At 42.7% G+C, this 25,211-nt stretch overlaps 1 protein-coding gene across 3 annotated transcripts in view; it reads right to left on the reverse strand.

Moving 5' to 3' along the window:
- Positions 1-723: 723 nt before the first annotated feature.
- Positions 724-25,211, reverse strand: part of GHRH (growth hormone releasing hormone) — a 99,148-nt gene continuing 74,660 nt past the window's right edge. For 2 of the 3 annotated variants that reach the window (XM_073606530.1, XM_073606531.1), the window contains exons 3-7: positions 13,987-14,067; positions 2,778-2,903; positions 2,573-2,677; positions 2,409-2,498; positions 724-866 (exon numbers count right to left, since the gene is read on the reverse strand). In XM_073606530.1, coding sequence (XP_073462631.1) covers positions 833-866; positions 2,409-2,498; positions 2,573-2,677; positions 2,778-2,903; positions 13,987-14,067 — 436 coding nt within the window. In that variant the 3' untranslated portion in view covers positions 724-832. The remainder of the gene's footprint in view (positions 867-2,408; positions 2,499-2,572; positions 2,678-2,777; positions 2,904-13,986; positions 14,068-25,211) is intronic. The other variant, XM_073606532.1, reaches the window with a different exon arrangement.

Here is a 25,211-nt window from a genome sequence, read left to right on the forward strand (position 1 = left end):
ATCAGCATATCTAAAGTCTGCACTATCCAGGCGGCCAGCAAGATAGAACATGCTTGTCTAAAGGGATGCGTCCTTTCACTTGGGTTCATCACTTACATTTGTAGCGTCTACTCTCGGGGCATCTGAATGGGTGGCTACAAATTAAAAGAGCAGACTGAATTGTAGACACAGGCATAAAGGGGATGAATCTGGAACGATTCTAAAGTATTTATGGGGACTAAATGTACACAGGAAAAAAAAAAAAGGATGAAACTAATGAGAATTAAAACCTGAAGTGTTTGTGAATTTTGTTTAACTTTAGTTCCACTTTAATGTGACCAGTATGTCTGTAAAACTAAAGATAAATCGGGGATTAGGTTGCTACAACCCTGTGTATAATACAGAATTGGCATTTTTTTTTAAATACATTATTTAATTATAATATGGTCACTTTTTTTGCATCTTGGTTCTGCTGATCTCCTGCAGGCTCTCTCATCTACATAAAATGGCATTTGCATTGTCTGAGATCAGTGTATCAGCAGTAGAGAAGTCAGTTAGCCAGTTTCTACCTAAATTGAGCTACATCCATCAACCCCATGGAGGCCAGAAACAGACTGCTTCATAAAAGGTTTTCTTTTTATTTAACAAAACTAATCATATACACTTTCAACAAAACAAATGAAGAGGAACTGTTGACATGATGTTCACCATTTCAGACACCATAAAAGCTTGAATTGTGCTTGCCATGTTGATGGGTGATTATATTTTTCAACACTTTCATTTACAACATCCTCCTCTTGGGGGGGGGAGAAAAGTCTTGGGTACAAAGAATGTGCTAATAAGTCTACGGCTGCTAAGACTGATCTACTCTCCAGTCTGGGTTCTTCCTGTGGACAAAAAAAATGTGGTAAAACCGTACATTGGTGGTAAAATGCATATGTACTAAGAATGCAAAACCAAAAAAATCCAGTCCATGTGCCCAGGCCACTCTTGGAATGTTCACAGGAATCTGGATAAGTCACATAGCCCAAACATTGCATGCTGCATTTAGTTCAGCAGAGGACATGAAGCTCAACAAAAAGACGAGTGTAATGAACACACCTAGTAAATGCAGACTAATTGACAGTGGTCAGAAACTTTTTCCAACCTCCACTTTTTAATTTATGGACAGCTATTCATAACCTAACGCTTTGATAGCAGGCACGATCTGATGCCTACAGACCATGGGCAATGTGCCCCAAGTTCTATGGAAACTTTGATTTACCAAAAACTCATGTAGAAGCATGCACTCATCGCGTTCCTAGTGTGATGTAGTCTCCTCCCACCTCCCAACCGGTTGCCAAGACATCTGTGTTGAACTGTAAGATGCAGTGTCTAAAAAAAATGGGGCTCCTGGGATGGAGTAGAAACTTCACTATAGCAGAGGATGGGGCCTACCATCAAGAAATAAGTAAAAAAAAATCACCATACAGAATTGAGTTAAAATGCTCCATGCAATGCCTCTTGCCATCCTATCTGTGCCTAGAGGCTGGTATAAACTTTATTTATCTTTTGCTTCTTCTCTTATCCCACGTCTCTTATAATCTCTAGCTACATCACTAGACTAGTCTCTAAATACCAACCTACTCATTCTCTTCGTTCCTCTCAAGACCTCCTGCTTTTTAGCTCCCTCGTCACCTCCTCCCATGCTCTCCTCCAGGACTTTTCCAAAGCCTCTCCAATCCTATGGAATGCCCTACCCAAATCTGTCAACTTATCTCCTACTTTATTAGCTTTTAGACGATCCCTGAAAACCCTTCTCTTCAGAGAAGCCTACCCTACCCACACCTAACAACTGTATTTTCATTTTCTCCCATCAGCTCATCCCCCACAGTTATTAAATTTTGTTTCCACTTGACCCTCCCTTCTAGATTGTAAGCTTTAATGAGCAGGGCCCTCTGATCCCTCCTGTATTGATTTGTATTGTAAGTGTATTGTCTGCCCTCATGTTGTAAAGCGCTGCGCAAACTGTTGGCGCTATATAAATCCTGTATAATAATAATAATTTCTTAAGGCCCTTTTCACATGAATGGACTGATCAGGTCCGCCTGTCAAATTTTCAATTGGACCACCCATTGTCCTCTATGGAGTGACAAGTGCCATCTGCCGAAATCCGATCCACTAAAAACAGACAGATGGGGATCTTTTCCCAATCCGTCGATTGCCTGGTAGTCGGGTGTAAACGGGCAGGCGGTCGGTTTACATCCGACCGCCTCTAGAGGAGAGTGGACTGTGTCTGTGTCCGCTCTGCCCAACATGGACCTGCCACCTGCCTGCTCAGCAAATTGGTTTCCCTCCTGATCCGGCGGACTCCTGGTGCAGTCTGCCCCATGCAAGGGGCCTTAAAAACAAGAATAATTGGCATATTTTAAAGGAAAAAAATGTCTTACAGGCCAACCAGAACTGATGCAATGGTTTCCCTTAATATCCTAGGATTTCGTTTACTTTCCTCTTGGTATTGGCTTTCCAAGTAACCTTGCCTTTAATCAGAAAGTGGTGTCAGGTGTAATTTTAAGCAAGACTTCCATATTCCCAAACCTATATTCCTACTTACCCCAATCGTTTTCCCATCATGTTCTGCAGGTAGCGCCTGGCTGAGATTTGGCTCAGGAATTTTCTGTATGTGTTGGTGAATATGGCATCCACATGCCTCTCCATCCTAGAGTAAGTTCAAAGCTAGAGCTGTAAAATACATCAGCTAAAAGATGATCGTAGTTTTAAAACACTAATAAGACATTTTAAGAGCCTTTGACACCCACCTTTTTTCTGAGAGTCCCCGAATAAATCCCTGCTCCTCATCAAGTGACCAGTCGTGATTCTGCATGGGATTTCTTTCCAGCATTGGTAGATTCACATGCCTACTGGATTTAGATGACTGGCCTGGACTGCAAAATGAAGCACAAATATACAATTTTCAATAGGTTATTAGTTATATACTATGGAGAACCTTTCCTGCCTTTGGGTATAAGTCCAGAAAAAGTCTTCTTTTTTTTTTTTAAAGAGGTGGTTAGTGGAGAGGGATTAGAACCCTGCTGCCAAACACATAGCCCAAGAGCCGCATGTAACCCTATGCTACTCGTTGAACAGCCCATAGCCCCTCGCAGAGTAGTGGGAGTTTGAGCATTGATTTGTAAACAGGCTGTATTGGCAGTGTCAGTGACACATGATGAGATTGACGGACGAATGATTGTCCGTTTTTTCTTTCTTTTGTTTGTTTTTTTTGCAAGCTAGTCTCCATATAAGTGAGTGAGTGACTTGTATAGCACTACCTATGCAAACTGAATCTCCTCAGGGCGCTTTTGCCGCCGGTGTCCATCTGCGGTATAGCGCAGTCCTTTGCCCCATGGGGTCCCGACACGCTTACAAACACATACATATATTTGGCCAATTTTTTCGACAGGATCTAATTACCCTACCAGCAGGTCTTTGGAGTGTGGGAGGAAACCGGAGTACCCGGAGGAAACCCACACAGGCACAGGGAGAACATGCAAACTCCAGGCAGAGAGTGTCGTGGTCGGGATTTGAACAAGCGAAAAATGAATATTATATCAAAAATGAAGAGGTTACTAAAGTATGAAAATTGTTGTACGACAGGAAAAAAAAATTCAGAAGTGATGTATTGTATTTTTGGATGAAAACTGTACTGATTGTACAATCTGGTAACGTATGAGAAAATTTTTCATTTTCCTCAGGGTAATATCTGACGAAAGGCTGTGTAACGATCAGATTATCGTACAATCGATCTGAATGTAGCATTATTTGTACGATTTTCTGATCGTGTGTAGGGACCTTAACTGTCTCCTGAAATAAATATCCACTCTACAACCACCCTTGTTGCATGACCCCAGCCTCTGACCCTCTGCTGTACTGTGCAAGCAATATTCTGTAACATTATATTATTATGTACAGCTCTCTAGGGATGTCTGAGGCCCCCTGTTTGTACTAAATTGCCTGCCACTGGATTAGAACCTTTGGCAACTTTTTTTATGTTGTCCCTGTCCTTGTTTTTTTTGTCATGTTCCAACAGGTGTCAGACAGAACAGGAATTGTGGGTAAATCATCCCAATAGGGACATAGCTATGAAAACACTTTTTAAATAGATTGAGGTGAAGTTAAAGCGGGGTTCCACCCAAATTTTGAACAATATCTGTATGTATTCTCTTCCTTGCCTAGATGCTGACATGCCGTTTAAAAAAATTTAAATCGCCGTAATTACCTTTTATTTTTCTATTCTTCTTTGCACTTCCTGGTTCTCCTCCCGTGGGAGTAGGCGTGTTTCTAGCCTCTCCCAGACTCCTGGGAGCTAGTCTCAGGCTTCCCAGGATGCCACTGAGCATGTGCGGGAATGAGCGGTGAATGCTGGGAGCACAGCATTCACCACATCCAGGAAATAAATGCTTGTGGGCTTCAAATGCCCACAATGAAGATGGAAACCGCCTGCAGTGAATAATATAAGTTATTGTTTCCAACGAAATCTGACACAGGCGGACATATTACACACAAAATGTGAGTATGTAATGCTGAGAAGAAAAGTTTGTGAATGAACTCAAAAAAAAAAAAACGATAGATAGGTGGACCCCCGCTTTAAATCTTCTATTACTTTTTTTTTTTAACTTTTTTTCAAGCAATCTTTGATGGGAGTTAAAGTGATACTAAACACACACACACACACACACACTGTTTAATTTACATTGACCCTTCTATTTCTGTATGTGGATGATGGCACTGTAGATATTTTAATTAAAAAAAAAAAAAAAACATCAGTACCTTTTTCCCCACTCGATATAGAGCTGTCACATGACCCAGATATTTCCCAGCCTGTCTGCAGGGAAACCTAAGCAGGAGGAGCCTCTAGTCCTCTTCTGCTGGTCACATGTTCAAATTTTTTTTTTTTTTAAAAAGCCTTTGGAATACAGAGTAAAAATAAATAATATGAATAAACTCCTTTAAATTGTCATATAAATATATATTTGAAATCAAATCTTTATTATTTTGTGGAAATAACATGGTGAGGCCGGATTTCTGCCAGTCACAGGCTGTGTCACGCCCCTCCAGTCTGTGTCTGATAACAGGGAGGTGAAGTCTCCATTAATCTACATTTAATATCCCATCCCCATTGTGTTTAGTTGGTAAGTGGGCATGGAGAGGGCGGAGTGGGCTGTCATTTACCACTGTGTATATACACCCACACATGTGATGCTATAGTCACATGGGCTGCTCAGATGTGATAGGGAGGAAATGCTTAGCATAGAAACTCACTGAAAACTGAGCATGTGCAAAGCTGTCACCACAGCTGTAAAATCCCAAGCTGGATTGGGGACATGAATAGAAGGTGGAGATAGAGAACAGCAGGATGAACCAGTTTTTTTTTTGCAGAATACAGAAAAACAAATTTCATAGTGACTGAGTGAGTATGAACAGCATGTAATACAACATTCATTGATAGTTTTTTTTATGGTGTGGGTTTAGGAGTGACACTTTATTCAGAACAGGAAATAAGGGGGAATCACAAATGATAAAGTACAATTCCTCCCACTGACACCAATGATGAGGGATTGTTTACTCCCACTTATGCTGGAACATTTTGTATTCCCGATGGTCACAGTCCAGCCCCCCTAAAGTCTGAAGGACAGTAAACTGGCTCTTTGGTAAGAAAGTTTGGAGACCCCTGCTCTATACTGACAGGAAGGAGAGATAAACAGAATAAAGGATAAGATAGAATGAGTCCAGAGACGGGTAACAAAAATGGGGAGAAAAAATGGGGACTATTTTCCAATAATTAGCATGAAGTCTGTATGAAGTATGAATTTCTACCTACAACTGTCTGCTATGTGTTTTGTCAGACTACCATTCTTCACATCTATGGCTAGCCAGTTTCAGTAACATGTCAATAGGCAACCATCTACAATCAAAAAACTTTGGTACAAAAGTTGTTCGCTGCATGAGCAAATTGAGCAATTTAACCATAGTCTTACAAGGGCCTATTACTGGCAGCTGAACATCAAGGTAACCATTACTGGCTTTCCCTGATTTAGAACATTCTGGGCCGCGAATCAGAATGTTTCAATTGCAGCTTCACTCCAAGCTGTGGATGACCCAGTAGTTCTTCATAATCCATACACGACCTATGGTGATGAATCATATAACCTTATCAGGGACCATAGTATATAGCTTCACACAATATATCTCAAGGCTCTGTCCTTTGTGTAGTGGCCGTGGTGTAAATCTAAGATGATTGAGATGATGAAAGGTAGAATTAGTGAGTAGAAAATGCATTTGAGAAGAAGAAAGGGAAAAAGGTGAGGACAGGGTCACCCCCTCTTGAGAAGAGACCTTTATCAAAGGTAAACTAGAGAGTGCTCTACATGTGATCATGTGGTGTAATTTTCTGTTCCATGCAATCAAATGTTCACCTCTGCACCAATCTACTTCTTTACTTTTCTGGTTCCACTCCCAGTTTTACCAAATAAGTTGATTTTACTTTTTGAATTAAAAAAAAACTAATGGAAAATATCATAAAATAAAGTGTGAGCCTGGCCAAAACAAAAAATTTAAAAACACTTCCACAGGCAGGATGTAAGGGAAAATCCAAAGATATAAAAATTACAGTCACATGACTAAAATAAAGATCCTTATTCTTGTGTCACAGCTTTGTGAATAAGGCCCAGTTCACACTGGTGTGACATATGCACTTTGGGAGCACATGTTGCATGACGTGTATAAAGCAATGGTTCCCTATGAGAGCCATTTAACTGGTCCGACTTGTGTCAGTCCGACTTTGAAAAAGGTTCCTGCACTACTTTGGTCCGACCTGGGCACGATTTTAGCCCATTGATTTGAATGTAAGTTGCATCCAAGTTAGATCATCTTAACCAGTGGTTCCCAACCTGGGGGTCAAATGACAATTTGCCAGGAGTCACCAAATCCTGGGCTGTTCCTGAAGCCCACGCTGCTCTCCCAGCCTTTTCGCGGCCGCCCAGAAGGGCTGTCCCTGGAGCCTGTGGCCGCCCAGCTGAACTGTTCCTGGAGCCCGTGGCCGCCCACTCAGCCCCTTCGCAACTGCCCATTCAGTTCACAGCATGGCTGGGGGGGCAGAGACTAGAGGTAAGCTGAGTGGTGAGGAATAAGGTGGGTGGGGCTAGAGGAGACCCTATCTCCTGATTTCGTCATAGGTGTCACTGCTGCGAGACACCACAAAGTCGGAGACACAGAGAGTAACACTACCTGTGATTATAGTTGCCATTAAAAATCCCCACTACAGTTCTCAGATCAGCAGATGACCTTGATCAAGAGCACCTAAGTTGGCTGATCAGAACCCCCGTCAGCAATGCCACTCATTCCATTCCCCCCACCAAGGAGTAAGAGAAGGAGTAAAAATAGAGAATACATAGAAGGGAGAGGAAAAGAGGGAGAGGAACAAAGAAAAAGGGAGAGAAGGAATAAGAGAAAGAACAAGAAAGACAACTAGAGAGAGGGATGGGGGGTGGCAAGAAATTGGGATAGAGAGAGATAAAAGGGAAAGAAAGGAGAACAAAGAGTAATAGGGCGTACACACGGTCGGACTTTGTTCGGACATTCCGACAACAAAATCCATGGATTTTTTCCAACAGATGTTATTTATTTATTTATATAGCGCCGTCAATTTATGCAGCGCTTTACATATACATTGTACATTAACATCAGTCCCTACCCTCAAGGAGCTTACAATCTAAGGTCCCTAACTCACATTCATACATACTAGGGACAATTTAGACAGGATCCAATTAACCTACCAGCATGTCTTTGGAGTGTGGGAGGAAACCAGAGTACCCGGAGGAAACCCACGCAGGCACAGGGAGAACGTGCAAACTCCAGGCAGGTAGTGTCGTGGTTGGGATTCGAACCAGCGACCCTTCTTACTGCTAGGTGAGAGTGCTACCACCACACCACTGTGCCGCCCAAATGATGGCTCAAACTTGTCTTGCATACACACGGTCACACAAAGCTGTCGGAAAATCCGATCGTTCTGAACGCGGTGACGTAAAACACGCACGTCGGGACTATAAACAGGGCAGTGGCCAATAGCTTTCATCTCTTTATTTATTCTGAGCATGCGTGGCACTTTGTCCGTCGGATTTCTGTACACACGATCGGAATTTCCTACAACGGATTTTGTTGTCGGAAAATTTTATCTCCTGCTCTCCAACTTTGTGTGTCGGAAAATCCGATGGAAAATGTCCGATGGAGCCCACACACGGTCGGAATTTCCGACAACACGCTCCGATCGGACATTTTCCATCGGAAAATCCGACCGTGTGTACGGGGCAAAAGAGTGGTACATCCTAAAATGTACCATAAGGGGTTTAAATACTGTACGAGTGGAAGGGACTCATGGAGTGCTAAATGTCCGTGGGTTAGGGGCGCAAATTATTTGTTTTGCCTTGGGTGCTGACAACCCACGCTACGAAAATAATTTTACTGTTATGGGTCCCCACAACTTGGTAAATTTTATCAAGGGGTCACGGCACTAGAAAGGTTGAGAACCACTGATCTTAACGGATCCGACTTGTGACTTGTGCTCTGAAGATCTTAAAGGGGAACCTCACGCCAAAATGTAAAAAAAAACAACGTGGGGTTCCCCCCTCCTGGACAATACCAGGCCACATTCCCTCAACATGGGGGGGTGGGGGCTTTGGGGCCTCTTCCCAACAACCCTGGATGGTGGTTGTGGGGGTCTATGGGGGGGGGGCTTATCGGAATCTAATAAATAAATACAGTACACAGGTACTTTTGTCCTTTATTAAAAATGAAGAATGCTCCCTGTCGTAGCTCCAACGTGTCTTCTTTCTCTGGCAATGTCTTCTCACTCCAATTCTTCTCCCCCCCCCTCCAGTTCTTCTCCCTCTGCTGATGTCTTCTTCTTCTGGGTTCTTCACCTTATGCTGCTGCTATCTTCTTTCTCTGGTTCTTCTTCCGGTTCTTCTCCCGACCCTAGCTCCCGCAGTTGTGCCAGCTCCGTTCTCTGACAGTTTTTATATAGCCACGGGGCATGGACATTTGGAGGGAGAAGAACTGGCAGAAGAACCAGAGGAAGAAGACATCAGCAGCGAAGGGAGAAGAACCGGAGGAAGAAGACATCAGCAGAGGGAGAAGAACCAGAGGGAGAAGACATCACCGGAGAAAGAAGACACGTTGGAGCTATGATGGGGGACATTCTTCATTTTTAATAAAGGACTTTGTCAAAAACCTATGTACTGTATTTAATTCTTTTGGACACTTTTTTGGGTGAATGAGTAGAGGTACATTGTACTCCATACTCATTCACATTGGGGGGGGGCGTGATCTGAGGGCCCCCTTGTCAAAGGGGACTTCCATATTCTGATAAGCTCCCTGCCTGCAGACCCCCACAACCACTGCCCAGGGTTGTCGGGAAGAGGCCCCTGTCCCCATCAATCTGGGGACATGGTGCTTTGGGGTGGGGGGGGCAGAGCCACCCACCCCCCCCCCCCATGTTGAGGGCATGTGGCCTAGTATGGTCCAGGATGCTCGCTCGTCCCCCTCTTTAATGACCTGCCGGGCTGCATGCTCGGATAATGTATGGATTTTAGGGGGCCCCACACCTTTTTTCTATTCATTTTTCATTCTTTTTTTGGCGCGGGGCTCCCCCTTCAAGATTCATACCAGACTCAAAGGGCCTGGTATGGTCAGATCAAAGTTCCACCTTGTTCATTGAAGTCACATGGAAGTCGGGCATGAAGTCGTAGGGCATGAAGTTGTAGGGCAAAATCAGAACAGAAGTCGTAAAACTTCCGTGTCGGAGCAGTGTGATCCCGGCCATGAGCCTAAAAAAATAAAAATAGCAGCCATGCGCTGCTTTGAAAATGTAGTATTGGCTCAGTGTTTGTCTGATGATACTGTGCATGAAAGCAGGAAGTGTGTGCCATCGGTGTTAAGCTGAAAGTCATTCTAAAGGCTGGGTTGACACTGCCGTATGGAGCGGCTCACAGCAGGGGTCTGGTGCGTCCCTGTTCACCCTTTCAGGTCTGATTTAAGTCCAAATTTTTGTCTGAATTCGGACCAGAAGATGCACAGGACCCCTGTTCAATTCACTCTAGAGCCGCTCCGGAGATGTGTAAACCAGCTTCATCGAGAGCTGGTCACAATCTCCTGACAAGCTAATTGGATGCAGGCAAACCCACATCTATTTTGCAATAGTGTAAACCCGGCCTAAAGGATAAGTTAACTTTTTAAAAAAAATAAATGCACATTTTTTTGCAGCAAAAAAAAAAAAGTGCATTTGGCCTAGTATGGTCCAGGATGCTCGCTCGTCCCCCTCTTTAATGACCTGCCGGGCTGCATGCTCGGATAATGTATGGATTTTAGGGGGCCCCACACCTTTTTTCTATTCATTTTTCATTCTTTTTTTGGCGCGGGGGTCCCCCTTCAAGATTCATACCAGACTTAAAGGGCCTGGTATGGTCAGATCAAAGTTCGACCTTGTTCATTGAAGTCACATGGAAGTCGGGCATGAAGTCGTAGGGCAAAGTCGGAACAGAAGTCGTCCAACTTCCGTGTCGGAGCAGTGTGATCCCGGCCATGAGCCTAAAAAAATAAAAATAGCAGCCATGCGCTGCTTTGAAAATGTAATATTGGCTCAGTGTTTGTCTGCTGATACTGTGCATGAAAGCAGGAAGTGTGTGCCATCGGTGTTAAGCTGAAAGTCATTCTAAAGGCTGGGTTGACACTGCCGTATGGAGCGGCTCACAGCAGGGGTCTGGTGCGTCCCTGTTCACCCTTTCAGGTCTGATTTAAGTCCAAATTTTTGTCTGAATTCGGACCAGAAGACGCACAGGACCCCTGTTCAATTCACTCCGGAGCCGCTCCGGAGATGTGTAAACCAGCTTCATCGAGAGCTGGTCACAATCTCCTGACAAGCTAATTGGATGCGGGCAAACCCACATCTATTTTGCAATAGTGTACACCCGGCCTAAAGGATAAGTTAACTTTTTTTAAAAAATAAATGCACATTTTTTTGCAGCAAAAAAAAAAAAAAAAAGTGCATTTATTTATTTCTTTTTTGGAGCCTGTAAAGCATTGCACCCACAATCAGCAGATCGCTGGTGCCATGTAAGTGTCCTGCACATCTGTCAGTGTATCTGTGCACCCATACAGATGATCCACAGCCCCGAAGTAGTTCATTCAGAAATAAAAGCCAACAGCCGCAAAGGATGTCAGGGCTTGTAGTTAATTAAAGCGGGGTTGCACTCAAATTTTTAACTTAATCTTACCCCCTTCAGTTAATTGCATAAATGTTCAAATGCCGCACGAAAAAAAATGTTATCGCTGTAATTACCTTTATATTGTACTTTATTGTGGCACTTCCTGTCTCTCCTCCCATGGGAGTAGGTGTGTTTATTGCCTTTCCCCGGCACCGCACTGTCTCCTGGGAGCTTAGTGTCAGGCTTCCCAAGATTCAGTGAACAAGCATTTACCGCATCCCGGAAATCAATGCTTGTGGGCTTCACATGCCCACAAGCAAGATGGAAACAGCCAGCATCACATTTTTTAAGCTATTCTTCAGTATGAAAACAGACAGAGGTGGAAATATTACACCCAAACTGTGAGTATTATTTTGGGATTAGCAAAGTGTCTCAATGACCTAAAAAAAAAAAAAAAAAAAAAAAAAGATTGGTTGCTGGACTCCCGCTTTAACGCACAGAGCATATAATGAGAGTGTATGTTGTTGCGCCTAGTGCCCTTAGTAGTGTCAATAAAAAAGAATTGTGATAAATTAGTGCAAGCAAAGTTTGAAACATTCCTCCTTAGTGTCCTTGGTGAATGGTATTGGTGAATACGCAAATGGAAGTGGATTATGTATAAATATCATAAAATCAAACACTGATTCCTAGATATAATCTAATACAGTGATTAAAATGTGAAACACAATGGGGGCCATTTACTAAAACTGGAGCATGCAAAGTCTGGTGCAGCTCTGCATAGAAACCAATCAGCTTCCAGGTTTTATTGTCACAGCTTAATTAAACAAGTTGAAGTTAGAAGCTGATTGGTCGCTGTGCACAGCTGCACCAGATTCTGTGTGCACCAGTTTAAGTAAATCTTCCCCAATGTGTACTCTCCCGCCGCCGATAAAAGTGATCTTACGGAAAATCCGGCGCAGAGACCACCATTATCGGAAACCGGATCGCCGGCCGAAGAAGAGGATACCGGTGTTATGACAGCTAGCTGCTGTCATAACAACGATATTCCTCTTCAAAGTCAGGACGTATATCCGGAAATGGTTAAGCCCCATACACACGAGCTGAATGCCGGGCAACATCGGCCGGTTCAAATAAAACTGGCTGACATTCGGCCCGTTTGTATGGAAGCCGGTTGTTTGACCGGCTTCTGTCGGACCAGCATGCTACAAAACCAGCAGCCAGCCAGCTCCCGCCAATGAGTTGAGAGCGCTGACCGCAGTGTTCTGGTGTGTGTGTGTGGGGGGGGGCTCAGATCATTAGTACAGCGGCTCCGACTGGAGCTGACAGGTTTTTTTTGTGGGTTGAACGGAAAAAATCTCATAATGTGACTGGCTTTAGGCTTAGTCTATAGACACAGGCCGAACGTGCAGGTGTCGGTAAGTCAGCCTATAGTCAAAATCAGGAATAAGCAGCTGCTCCTCCATAGATACAGTACAGTGAGTGAGTGGTGTCACCCTAGGAAGGAAATGTGTTACTTGCAGGATAACCAGGTTGAAAAAAAAACATTTAAAAAAACAACGTAGCCTCCACATCCTGGTAAAATGCAATACATTACATTTTTGTTCTTGGGATTAAATACAGTTTATAAGCGGCAGCATGCACTGGATCTAAATTACCACTTGGAGACCAGCCGCCGCAGTTATACTGCAGCAGGTTGGCTCCCCTGGGCGAGCCATCGTAGCTGTACGTCGGCCGCTTTAAGAGCACTAGGGGGCGTGCGCACCTGCAGCGCGACGACTGAGCCGATGCACGTGCCCGGCGGTCGTGATGTCCACCGGGCACCCACGATCGCTCCTGACAGAGACAGAACGGAGGTCCGTCAATGTAAACAGACAGACTCCGTTCTGTCAGGGGTGAGGAGACTGATCTGTTCTTCCTAGTGCTTAGGAACAGCGATCGGTCTCCTCTCCCAGGCAGTCCTATCCCCCCACAGTTAGAAACACTCCCTATGACACACATTTAACCCCTTGATCGCCCCGTAGTGTTAACCCCTTCCCTGCCAGTGACATTTATACAGTAATCAGTTGCTATTTTTAGCACTGATCGCTGTATAGATGTCACTGGTCCCAAAAAAGTGTCAAAAGTGTCCGATATGTCCGCTGCAATGTCACAGTCCCACTAAAAATCACTGATCACCGCCATTATTAGTAAAATAATAATAATAATAATAATAATAATAATGATAATAAAAATGCCATAAATCTATCCTCTATTTTTTAGACTCTATAACTTATGCCCAAACCAAACAATATACACTTATTGCGTTTTTTTTTTACCAAACATATGTAGAAGAATACATATCGACCTAAACTACGGAAGAATTTTTATTTGGGGGGAGTATTTATTATAGCAAAAAGTAAAAAATATTGGGTTTTTTCAAAATTGTCGTTCTTTTTTTGTTTATAGCGCAAAAAATCAAAACCACAGAGGTGATCAAATACCAACAAAAAAAAGCTCTATTTGTGGTAAAAAAAAAAAGGACCTCAATTTTGTTTGGGTACAACGTCGCACGACCGCGCAATTGTCAGTTAAAGCGACGCAGTGCCGTAACGAAAAAAAAAATGGCCTGGTCATTAAGGGGGGAAATCTTCCGGGGCTGCAGTGGTTAAACAATATTTCCTTCAACACCTGTGGCTAGGTGTAATGCACAAAGCAAATGAAATTATCACCCGAGCGCACGTACCATTAAAGTAGCTGTTATAACATCATTCCTTATGGAATAATTACATACCTGTAATCTGGATGAAGAATGTAGCAGTGTATGCATAAGGCAAGGTGCAATAACAGAAGGCAAATGGATCTGGGCATCGTCCTGGGAGATAAAAGTAAAAAAAAAAAAGTGCAAGTTATCCCACCAACAATGCAGAATCCTAATTAAATATATTTATACCTCCAGTGACCAGAGAAATAAATAGACAAGTCCTGACAGAGAAGTACTTGTGCATAGCTGAGGGACTGCCTCGGCAAATCTGGGTCACCTTGGACCTCTGTCCCAATGATGCTGTGTCCTGGGATCACCGTGTCACCCATAACTGGTACTGTGCAGCCAAGGATTGGTGTTGGTAAGTATGCTTATGATAAATGACATATATCAACAGTATTTGAAAAGGTAAACTAGAATTGATGAAAAAAATAACTTTCTACAATCCAATAAAACTCTGTAAACTGAATAATTCCAATATTTTTTAATCTATTGTTATTGTCACATAACCTATTGTTTAGCATAGCAGGCTCGGGCCAGTATTCTGAAATGAGGACTACTCCCCTTATTTTCTGGATCTGTGATGGAAGTGAGACATACAAATACACTATATTATCAAAAGTATTGGGACACCTGCCTTTACATGAACTTTAGCGGCATCCCAGTCTTAGTCCATAGGGTTCAATATTGAGTTGGCCCACCCTTTGCATCTATAACAGCTTCAACTCTTCTGGGAAGGCTGTTCACAAGGTTTAGGAGTGTGTCTATGGGAATGTTTGACCATTCTTTCAGAAGCGCATTTGTGAGGTCAGGCACTGATGTTGGACGAGAAGGCCTGGCTCGCAGTCTCCACCGGTTGAGGTCAGGACTCTGTGCAGGCCAGTCAAGTTCCTCCACCCCAAACTTGCTCATCCATGTCTTTATGGACCTTGCTTTGTGCACTGGTGTGCAGTCATGTTGGAACAGGAAGGGGCCATCCCCAAACTGTTCCCACAAATTTGGGAGAATTAAATTGTCCAAAATATTTTTGGTATGCTGAAGCCTTAAAAGTTCCCTTCACTGGAACTAAGGGGTCAAACCCAACCCCTGAAAAACAACCCCACACCATTATCCCCCCTCCACCAAATGATTTGGACCAGCGTACAAAGCAAAGGCCTTTCTGGTCCAACATCAGTGCCTGACCTCACAAATGCACTTCTGGAAGAATGGTCAAACATTCCCATAGACACACTCCTAAACCTTGTAGACAGCCTGCTCAGAAGAGTTGAAGTTGTTATAGCTGCAAAGGGTGTGCCAACTCAATATTGAACCCTATGGACTAATGCCCCGTACACACGATCGGATTTTCCGACAACAAAATGTTTGATGTGAGCTTGTTGGCTGAAAGTCCGACCGTGTGTACGCTCCATAGAACATTTGTTCTATGATAACGCTGTCTCTCCCCACCGGAGCCGCCCGCTGTCTCTCCCCACCGGAGCCGCCCGCTGTCTCTCCCCACCGGAGCCGCCCGCTGTCTCTCCCCACCGGAGCCGTCCGTGCTTTCAGCCACGGAGCCGCCCGCCGTCTCTCTCACCCACAGCGACGCCTGCCCGCACATTTACTGACCCACATTCTCGGAGGGGGCAATTGCCCCGTTGCCCCCCCCCCCGGATCCGCCCCTGGAGTAAGGTCTGGAGACTGGCTAGGCCACTCCATGACCTTAATGTGCTTCTTCTTGAGTCACTCCTTTGTTGCCATGGCGGTGTGTTTTGGGTCATTGTCATGCTTGAACACCCATTCATGACCCATCTTCAGTGCTCTGTCTGAGGGAAGAAGATTATCCAAGATTTTACAATACATGGCCCCGTCCATTGGCCCCTCAATGCGGCAAAGTCTGTACCTTTAGCAGAGAAACAGCCCCAAAGCATAATGTTTCCACCTCCATGCTTGACCGTAGGGATGGTGTTCTTAGGGTCATATTGAGCATTTTTCTTCCTCCAAAAACGGGGAATCAAGTTAATGCCAAAGAGCTCAATTTTGGTCTCATCTGACCACTTTTTCCCAATCCTTCTCTAAATCATTTAGATGTTCATTGGCAAACTTCAGATGGGCCTGTACATGTGCCTTGTTGAGGAGGGGGGGACCTTGCGGGTGCTGCATGATTTCAATCCATGGCAGCGTATTTTGTTACCAATGGTTTGTTTTGGTGATTGTGGTCCCAACTGCCTTGAGATCATTCACAAGCTCCTCCCGTGTAGTTCTGGGCTGATCCCTCACTTTTATCATGATTATCCTTACCCCATGAGGTAAAATCTTGCATGGAGCTCCAGACCGGGAGTGATTGATGGTTATTTTGTATTTCTTCCATTTGCAAATAATCGCTCCAACAGTTGTCTCCTTCTCACTAAACTTCTTGCTGATGGTTTTGTAGCCCATTCCAGCTTTGTGCAGGTCTACAAGCTTGTCCCTGATGTCCTTTGACAACTCTTTGGTCTTGCCAATGATGGTGAGTTTTGAATGGAAGAAAGAGATTCTGTGGACAGGTGTCTTTTATACACATAACAAGTTGTTGTTAGGCGCACCTTCTAAAGCCTCATACACATGGTACGATTGTTTGCAGGGAATTGTATGTTGACAGACTGTTGTCCTAAAATCTTACCGTTAGTACGCTCCTTTTGACAATTGTTGTCCAACTTTCGGCCAACAAATGTTAAATGCTAGTAAATTTTCAGCAGATAACAGTCTGATGTCAGATTTTCATATGGTCAGTACACAAATCCACCACACAAAAGTCGAAAGTACAAACACGCATGCTCGGAATCAATGCTCACCAAACACTAAATTAGCAGAAGAGGCCCAAAGGGTGGCGCTCAAGAGCTGAAATTCCTCGTAGTACGTTACTACGTTCATGTTTGTTGTACGACAATTGTATACCGTTAGTATGCAAGACAAGATCCTGGCACACGCCCCTTTGACAAAAATCAGACGCTCGGTCATACAACAATCGTACCGTGTGTAAGAGGCTTTAGTCTCCTAGTGCATCTAATACTATCCTGCCCCCAGACTGACAATGCCTGCTGTCTACCCAGAGTGGAGACATCTCAAAATGACACTAAACTTTAGTTTAACCTAATTTGTATCATGCCTTTTTTTTAATAAAGGAACATTCTGTTTTGTAAACTTTGGTTTAACCACTTCAGCTTCGGAAGGTTTACCCCCCTTCATGACCAGGCCATTTTGTTACTTTAGCTGACAATTGCGTGGTCATGCGACGTTGTACCCAAATATAATTGATATTCTTTTTTTCCCACAAATAGAGCTTTCTTTTAGTGGTATTTAATCACCTCTGTGGTTTTTATTTTTTTGTGCTATAAACAAAAAAAGACTGACAATTTTGGAAAAAAAAAACAATATTTTTTACTTTCTGCTATAAAACATATCCAGTAAAAAATCTAATTTCTTCATCAATTTAGGCCAATATGTATTCTGCTACATATTTTTGGTAAAAGAAATCCCAATAAGCGTATTAATGAGTTTGCACAAAAGTTATAGCGTCTACAAACTATGGGATATATTTTTGGAATTTTTATTTTTATTTTTTTACTAGTAATGGGGCCATCAGCAACTTATAGTGGGACTGCGACATTGCGACAAATCGGACAACTAACTGACACCTTTTGGGGACTAGTGACACAAATACAGTGATCAGTGCTAAAAATATGCATGTCATTGTAAGGACACTGGCAGGAAAGGGGTTACCATCAGGGATGATCAAAGATCATCATGTGCGGTTCGTTTTGTTCCGAATTAATATTCGGACAAATTTTTGTTATTCGGAGGTTCGGATATATTCGAAAAACCCAAATTACAATGTAAACAAATTTTACTGAATGCTCCGGTTAACGAAACGAAACTCGTCTGAATTTCAGAAATTCGCCCCGACATTCGAATCGAATTTTACATCGCACTTCAGTCGAACCCTAATGCTGCGTACACACGATTTCACGATTTATGTTTTACATATCAATAGACAGTAGTGGCCAAAAATGTTTGGGACAAAAAATGCAGGGGTCAGAAGGATAGTTTTTTCTATTTGTTAACATTCAATTTGCAACAGTCATGGGCTGAAAACTGTGTGTGATTGATGAATAAAAAAAATAAAACTATGCCCCTTTTTCATACACAGGAAAGCCTCAGCCAGGAGGAGGGCGTGGAATGTGGCAACCAGGAGGGGGCTGTGGAATGTGGTAGCCAGGAGGTGGTGGGGGTAAGTGGCAGCCAGGAGGTGGCCCGGCCCAGTAGCCTGACCGAATCCCAGGTCCCTTCCCTCCACCTTCCAACCAAAAGGCCCAGGAAGGGGAGTAATGTGGAGGAGGCAGCGCTTGAGCTGATTCGGGAGGCTAATGCTGCCCTCAGAACCACCCCCACTCTTCAAGAGGCCTTTGCCTTCATGGCTGCATGCAAAATGCAGGAAATGGAGGAGGGCCAACGCCTCATCTGTGAGGAAATTATGCATCTGTCCCTAAATAAGGGGTTGAGGGGCCAACTCACAAACAAAACACACCTGTGTGAGTTGCACCATCCTCCTCCTCCTCCTCCAACCCCTGCCACAACTCCAAAACCACAGCCTAGAAGCAAGCCTGGAAAGAAGAGTGGAAGGAAGACAAGAGTGTGATGGCCTGGGTTCCGTCTGGTCTGACAAAAGACGCAGGCTGTTGTATGACCACAGCCTGGGGACATATATGTCATCTGTTGCTGTGTAGTCCGGGACCGGATTGTGTTCACTATTATATGGACTCCTCATGCTACCAATTTTGGCTGTAAAATATTTGATGTGTGCCCTGAGGTATAAAGGCTTCGCCAAGTTCACAATTTTCTCCAGCATTGCCTTCCTCTTTATTTTATTATGACCCATAATAAATGGCTATTTTGGATTCACAAAAACTTGCCAATGTGTTTTACTTTAAAAAGGACAGTTTGTGAGTAGGCAGGTACATTTCCTAAATACAATGTCAAATTAACAAGGAACACCAACCAACCTCCTTGAGGTTAAAAAAATACAAGATAATAATGGTGTTGTGGTAACTTGACACAGAAACGAAAAACAATATTATGGAGAGCAATAGAAAAAAAAAGCAGGAGATCTTGATAAAAAAAAACACTATAAACAATCAAGAAAGTAAATGGTTGGACTTATTTACAGGGAAAACAGAGACAGAACTCCCCATCCCTAAATAACAGACCAAAGAATAAAGAGGGAGATAGGACTCTCTCTAATAAAATGGGATTTTAAAGGGGAGATAATGTGTCTGTTAACAGTGAGCCAATCCAGCGATGGTTAATATAAAAGTATAAATTTTATTTAAACATATTTAAAATATACATTACAGAGTTTGCAATCAAACGTCAGGATGACCATACAATAGCTTGTGTTCAGAGAACATATATGATAGCCAGCCAACATGTTTCGCATATACTTTGCTTCGTCAGGGCATTAGGGACATCATTGATTTTGCAATAGACTAGAGAAAATCAATGATGTCCCTGACAAAGCAAAGTATATGCGAAACATGTTGGCTGGCTATCATATATGTTCTCTGAACACCAGCTATTGCATGGTCATCCTGACGTTTGATTGCAAACTCTGTAATGTATATTTTAAATATGTTTAAATAAAATTTATACTTTTATATTAACCATCGCTGGATTGGCTCACTGTTGACAGACACAATATCTCCCCTTTAAAATCCCATTTTATTAGAGAGAGTCCTATCTCCCTCTTTATTCTTTAACACTATAAACAAAAATTAAAAACATTATTATGGAGATGTGACGAAAAAAAAAAAAACCTATTCAGGAGATCACAAGAAATAATAAAGAAATCATTTTTTAAAAACTCTGTGTGAATATCAGCAGCAAAACAACTTCATTATTCTAGCATTATAAAGAAGAAGAGAATGCGCTGCATTAAAAGATTAAAATTTGCAGCATGACGAATGTGCTATCTCCATTACGAACGTTAGTTTTTTGCAGACCGAGAGCTTCCGTCTTGTAATTGATTGAGAGCATGCGTGGAACTTTGCGTCTGAATTGTGTACACGCAATCAGAATTTATGAGAACGGATTTTGTTGTTGGAAAATTTGAGATCAAGATCTCAAATTTTGTTTGGCGGAAATTCCGACAGAAAATGTCCAATGGAGCCTACTACACGGTCGGAATTTCCGACAACAAGCTCCCATCGAACATTTCATTGCAGAAATCAAAGACTGTGTGTTATTAGAAATAATCCTGTTTTAGTTAAGACAAAGGTGATTTAAAAAGTCATTGTAATCATTTGATGAAGATTTTTCTTTTGTTTGTTCACTTTGCCATATTGGAATCGCAAAAAAAAAAAATATATATATATATATATATATATATATATATATATATATATATATAAAGTTTTCAATTCGACCGATTCGAAAGTTATCGATTCAAACGTTTTGAATCGAAAAAAAACCCGGTAAATTCGAAGAAAATTCAACAAATTCAGAATATGAATCCCGAATACGAATTGAACGAATCAACCGAATTTAACCAATTGCCAACCGCCGCACACACATATATACGTCGGCAGAATGGTACAGGCAGGCAAATGGGCGTACCTGTAGGTCCCTTCGAATTTGTCGCCTATTGGGCGCGGGTCGTGCGAAGTCGATGTTTGCCAGCGGCCTGCGATTGCAGAGAGGAGAGGTAGAACGGGGAGATGCCTATGTAAACAAGGCATTTCCCTGTTCTGCCTAGCAACATGACAGGGATTTACTGCTCCCTGTCATCGGAAGCAGTGATCTCTGTCATGTTGTAGTGAGCCCATCCCCCCGACAGTTAGAATCACTCCCTAGGACACACTTAACCCCTTGATTGCCCCCTAGTATTTAACCCCTTCCCTGTCAGTGTAATTTACACAGTAATCAATGGCTATTTGTAGCTCTGATTGCTGTATAAATGACAATGGTCCCAAAATAGTGTCAAAAGTGTCCGATGTGTCCGCCATAATGTTGCAGTCCTGATAAAAATCTCAGATCGCCACCATTACTAGTAAAAAAAAACCCCAAAAATAATAAAAATGCCATAAAACTATCCTCTATATTGTAGACGCTATAACTTTTGCGCAAACCAATCAATTTACGCTTATTGCGATTGTTATTTTACCAAAAATATGTAGAAGAATACATATCGGCTTAAACTGTGGAAGAAATTTTTATTTTTTTAAATATTTTTTGGGGATATTTATTATAGCAAAAAGTAAAAAAAATATTGCTTTTTTTTTTAAATTGTCACTTTTTTTTGTTTAAAACGCAAAAAAAAAAAAAAAAAAAAAAAAAAAAACGCAGAGGTGATCAAATACCACCAAAAGAAAGCTCTATTTGTGGGGAAAAAAGGACATCAATTTTGTTTGGGTGCAACGTCACACGACCGCGCAATTGTCAGCTAAAGCGACACAGTACAGAATCGCAAAAAATGCTCTGGTCAGGAAGGGGGTAAATCCTTCCGGGGTTCCAGCACAAAGCACCGCGGCGGTGCTTTGTGCTGACGCCATCACACTACATGTGATCCCGGCACACGGGTGTTCGATTTGTTTTTAGCTAGCCGGCTTTTTTAACGTACTTTTGCCTGTATATATATGTTATTTTGCGAGCTTTGCTCGTCCATTAGCAATAAAAGCTTTCCCCTTTTTTAACCGTACTACACGATTGGAGTCCCTCTTTGTTCTCTCACTTGCGGCTTTGTGCCCGAGTGTGTCTCTTCCCAGATCAAGAGCATTCACCTGATGGGTTTATTACCGAATTCTGGCGAACTATCTCCATCAATCATCTGAGGCAACCAAGGGACCGAAGGCATCGGAGGACCCACCCGTCCCCACAGAGGGCTCAATCTGTCTGAGTACATGACCCTGCTCTTCAGGGGGTCCACCAGCTCTGGTAAGGGTTCCCGAATATAGAGCTTTGCTTTCAGGTTGAGACCCGTCATTCCATCAGCTGTGATCTCAGGGGGCGAGGGCGGTGACTCGAAATTTATATCTGCAGTGGACCTTATCGTCCAACTATACCCATCTCTCCATACACTTACCAATTTTGTATATTTGTTTTATAAAGGACATTGTTTTCTTTCTTATTGCTGCACTATTGGTGCATATGGATATTTACTTCATTTTATTTATTTTCATTTATTCAATTCACGGCCTGTGTTTGTATGATCTGAATTGATTCAGTTAGTGCACTCAGATTTGTATGCTTGATTTTAATTTGATCTTCGTTTATCTATATCCTTTTTTTTTTTGTCTTTAAGAGAGATCGTTTAAATCCAGCGCAACTTTATTTATATTTATAAATAAAAGCGCAAACGCCTGAAAAAAGCAGCTTTTTCTTTTTGGAGCTGCAGTGTGCATGAGCCCTTAAAGTGGCAGTAGTAAGTGCCGGAACACTTGGTGATTTTTACCTATAGGTAAGCCTATAATAAGGCTTATCTGTAGGTAAAATGTGCACGGTTTAGGAGATATTCACCCTGCATGCAGCCGCTGACATGCACTCTGAAGGTCCGGCTTATCATGCCGGAACTTCAGAGCTTGTTGCCGGAACGGAGGGCTCCTGCACTTATGCGCTCCGCTGCAGGGGCTTCATGCTAAGGTAAGTATTTCACAATGTGCTAGTATGCGATGCATACTAGCACATTATGCCATTACCTTGCAGGTTTTCGTTTTTTTGGAACTTTTTTTAGCGGTTTACTACTGCTTTAAAGAATAAGTTCACCTTTTGGGAACATGTTACATGATCCACCCGTACACCGCTGTGACCGGCGTCATGTCTCCCGGAGTTATTCCTGAGTTTGTGGGCTCCGGCGCTGTGATTGGCCAGAGCCGCGATGACGTCACTCCCACGCATGCACGCGGGAGCCGCCTATCACGGCACAGGCCCTTTAGAAATGGCACGAGACGTTTCTTCAGTGCGCATGTGCCGATGATGTCTGCACAAGCGTATATATGGTAAATATTTCCTAAACTGTACAGGTTTAGGAGATATTTACAGTACCTACCGGTAAGCCTTACTATAGGCTTACCGGTAGGTACAAGTGGTGTAACAGGGTTTACAACCACTTTAACCACATAGCGACCAGCGCACACCGATGTATGTCGGCAGAATGGCACGGACAGGTAAATGGGCGTACCTGTACGTCCCTTTGAATTTGCCGCCGTGTGATCTCGTGCGCGGCGGCGCACACGCCCGTCGCAAATTCTGTGAGTCCGACCGCGGGTCCTGCGGGCTCGATGTCTGCGGGGATACCCACAATCCTCTCACGGAGAGAAAGAACAGGGAGATGCTAATGTAAACAAGCATCTCCCCGTTCTGCCTAGTGACACTGTCACTGATCATAGCTCCCTGTGATCGGGAGCGGTGATCAGTGTAGTGTCACACACAGACCCTCCCCCCCACAGTTAGAAACACTCCCTAGGACACACTTAACCCTTCCCTAGCCCCCTAGTGGTTAACCCCTTCCCTGCCAGTGTCATTTTTACAGTAATCAGTGCAATTTAATCGCACTGATCGCTGTACAAATGCCAATGGTCCCAAAAATGTGTAAAAATTGTCTAATGTGTCCGCCATAATGTCGCAGTCACGATAAAAATCGCAGATCGCCGCCATTACTAATAAAAAAAATTATTAAATAAAAATTCCATAAAAACTAACCCTTATTTTGTAGACGCTATAACTTTTGCACAAACCAATCAATATATGCTTATTGCGATTTTTTTTAACGAAAAATATGTAGAGGAATACGTATTGACCTAAACCGAGGAAAAAAATGTTTTTATATATTTTTTGGGGATATTTATTATAGCAAAAAGTAAAAAATAATGCGTTTTTTTCAAAATTGTCGCTCTATTTTTTTTTTATAGCGCAAAAAAATAAAAGTCGCAGAAGTGATCAAATACCACCAAAACAAAGCTCTATTTGTGGGAAAAAAAGATGTCAATTTTGTTCGGGAGCCACGACACACGACCGCGCAATTGTCAGTTAAAGCGACGCAGTGCCAAATTGCAAAAAGTGCTCTGGTCTTTAGCCAGCGAAATGGTCCGGGGCTTAAGCGGTTAAAGGATACTTGTGCTGAGAGATATACTCAGGCTGCCATTCTGAATACATTCTGAGTTTACAGCCTAACAAAATGGCCAAGCACTCGCTCTACCAATAGCAAAGAGGACCTGTCTAATGTGTTTCCAAGTTAAAAAGTAAGTAAAACCCAGAAGGTTATGGGAAGAATATATGCCTGGGGGGTGGAGATTCTGGCTTTGACGTCACGCCGCTGTACGATCCCGGGATGGCAGTGGCTTTACATATGAGTTATCTGGCTTTTTGCTTTCTTTTTATGTGATTTTACTTAATGTGATAATAAACCTACTATACTATGAGGAATTCTTTTGGGCTTTTGGTGAGCTTTATTTATCCTTAGCTGGAGTGCACTAGGAAGTATCATTGCAAGTGAATTACCACACTGATCCCTGTTGGACTCCATACAAACCCAGGCATATATGCTGCTGTAATGGTAGCCAATTGTTCTGGTGAGTTTTGAATCCACTTGTTGTTGGCGATTGGTCACTTGAGCACCGTTTTGATCGGTTTTTCACCCAGGCGTTTGTGCTACTAAATCTTGTGTACATTGCTACTATAATGGTAGCCATTCATTCTGGTAATCCTCAAATCCACATTGAGTTGGTGATTGGCTACTTGAGCACCGTTTGCACATGATTATCAAGATTATTAACATCATACTATTTTCTTTTATCACCATTGAATATATTATGGACTTTTCTTTCACATATATGGATTTTGCACCTTTTATGTTCATTTAGTTGTATGGTTTCATATGACTGCACTTTTATATGTATACATTTTATTGGTGCTACACTATTGTTTTACATATATATATATATTGGCAAATTCATATGGAATCTGAGCAGCATTGCAAGCCACCTCTGTATCATGCAGTCCTACATTAGTGAATGAGAGCACCAGTGGTAACACATACAGTATATAAGCATTGTGGTTAGCACTTCCGCCAAGCAGCACTAGGGTTGTCGGTTCGAATCCCAACAACGGTACTACCTGCCTGGAGTTTGCTCTTTCTGTGCTTGTAAATTTTGGGGTTTTAGTATAAACTATAGGATTGTAACAGACCTGGGATACCTTTGGGCACTCCAAAGAGAATAGTAATGCGGCGCACATAGTGCCCCCTCACC

This window comes from Aquarana catesbeiana, linkage group LG12 (assembly GCF_042186555.1).
Source record: "Aquarana catesbeiana isolate 2022-GZ linkage group LG12, ASM4218655v1, whole genome shotgun sequence".
Classification (NCBI taxonomy): domain Eukaryota; kingdom Metazoa; phylum Chordata; class Amphibia; order Anura; family Ranidae; genus Aquarana; species Aquarana catesbeiana.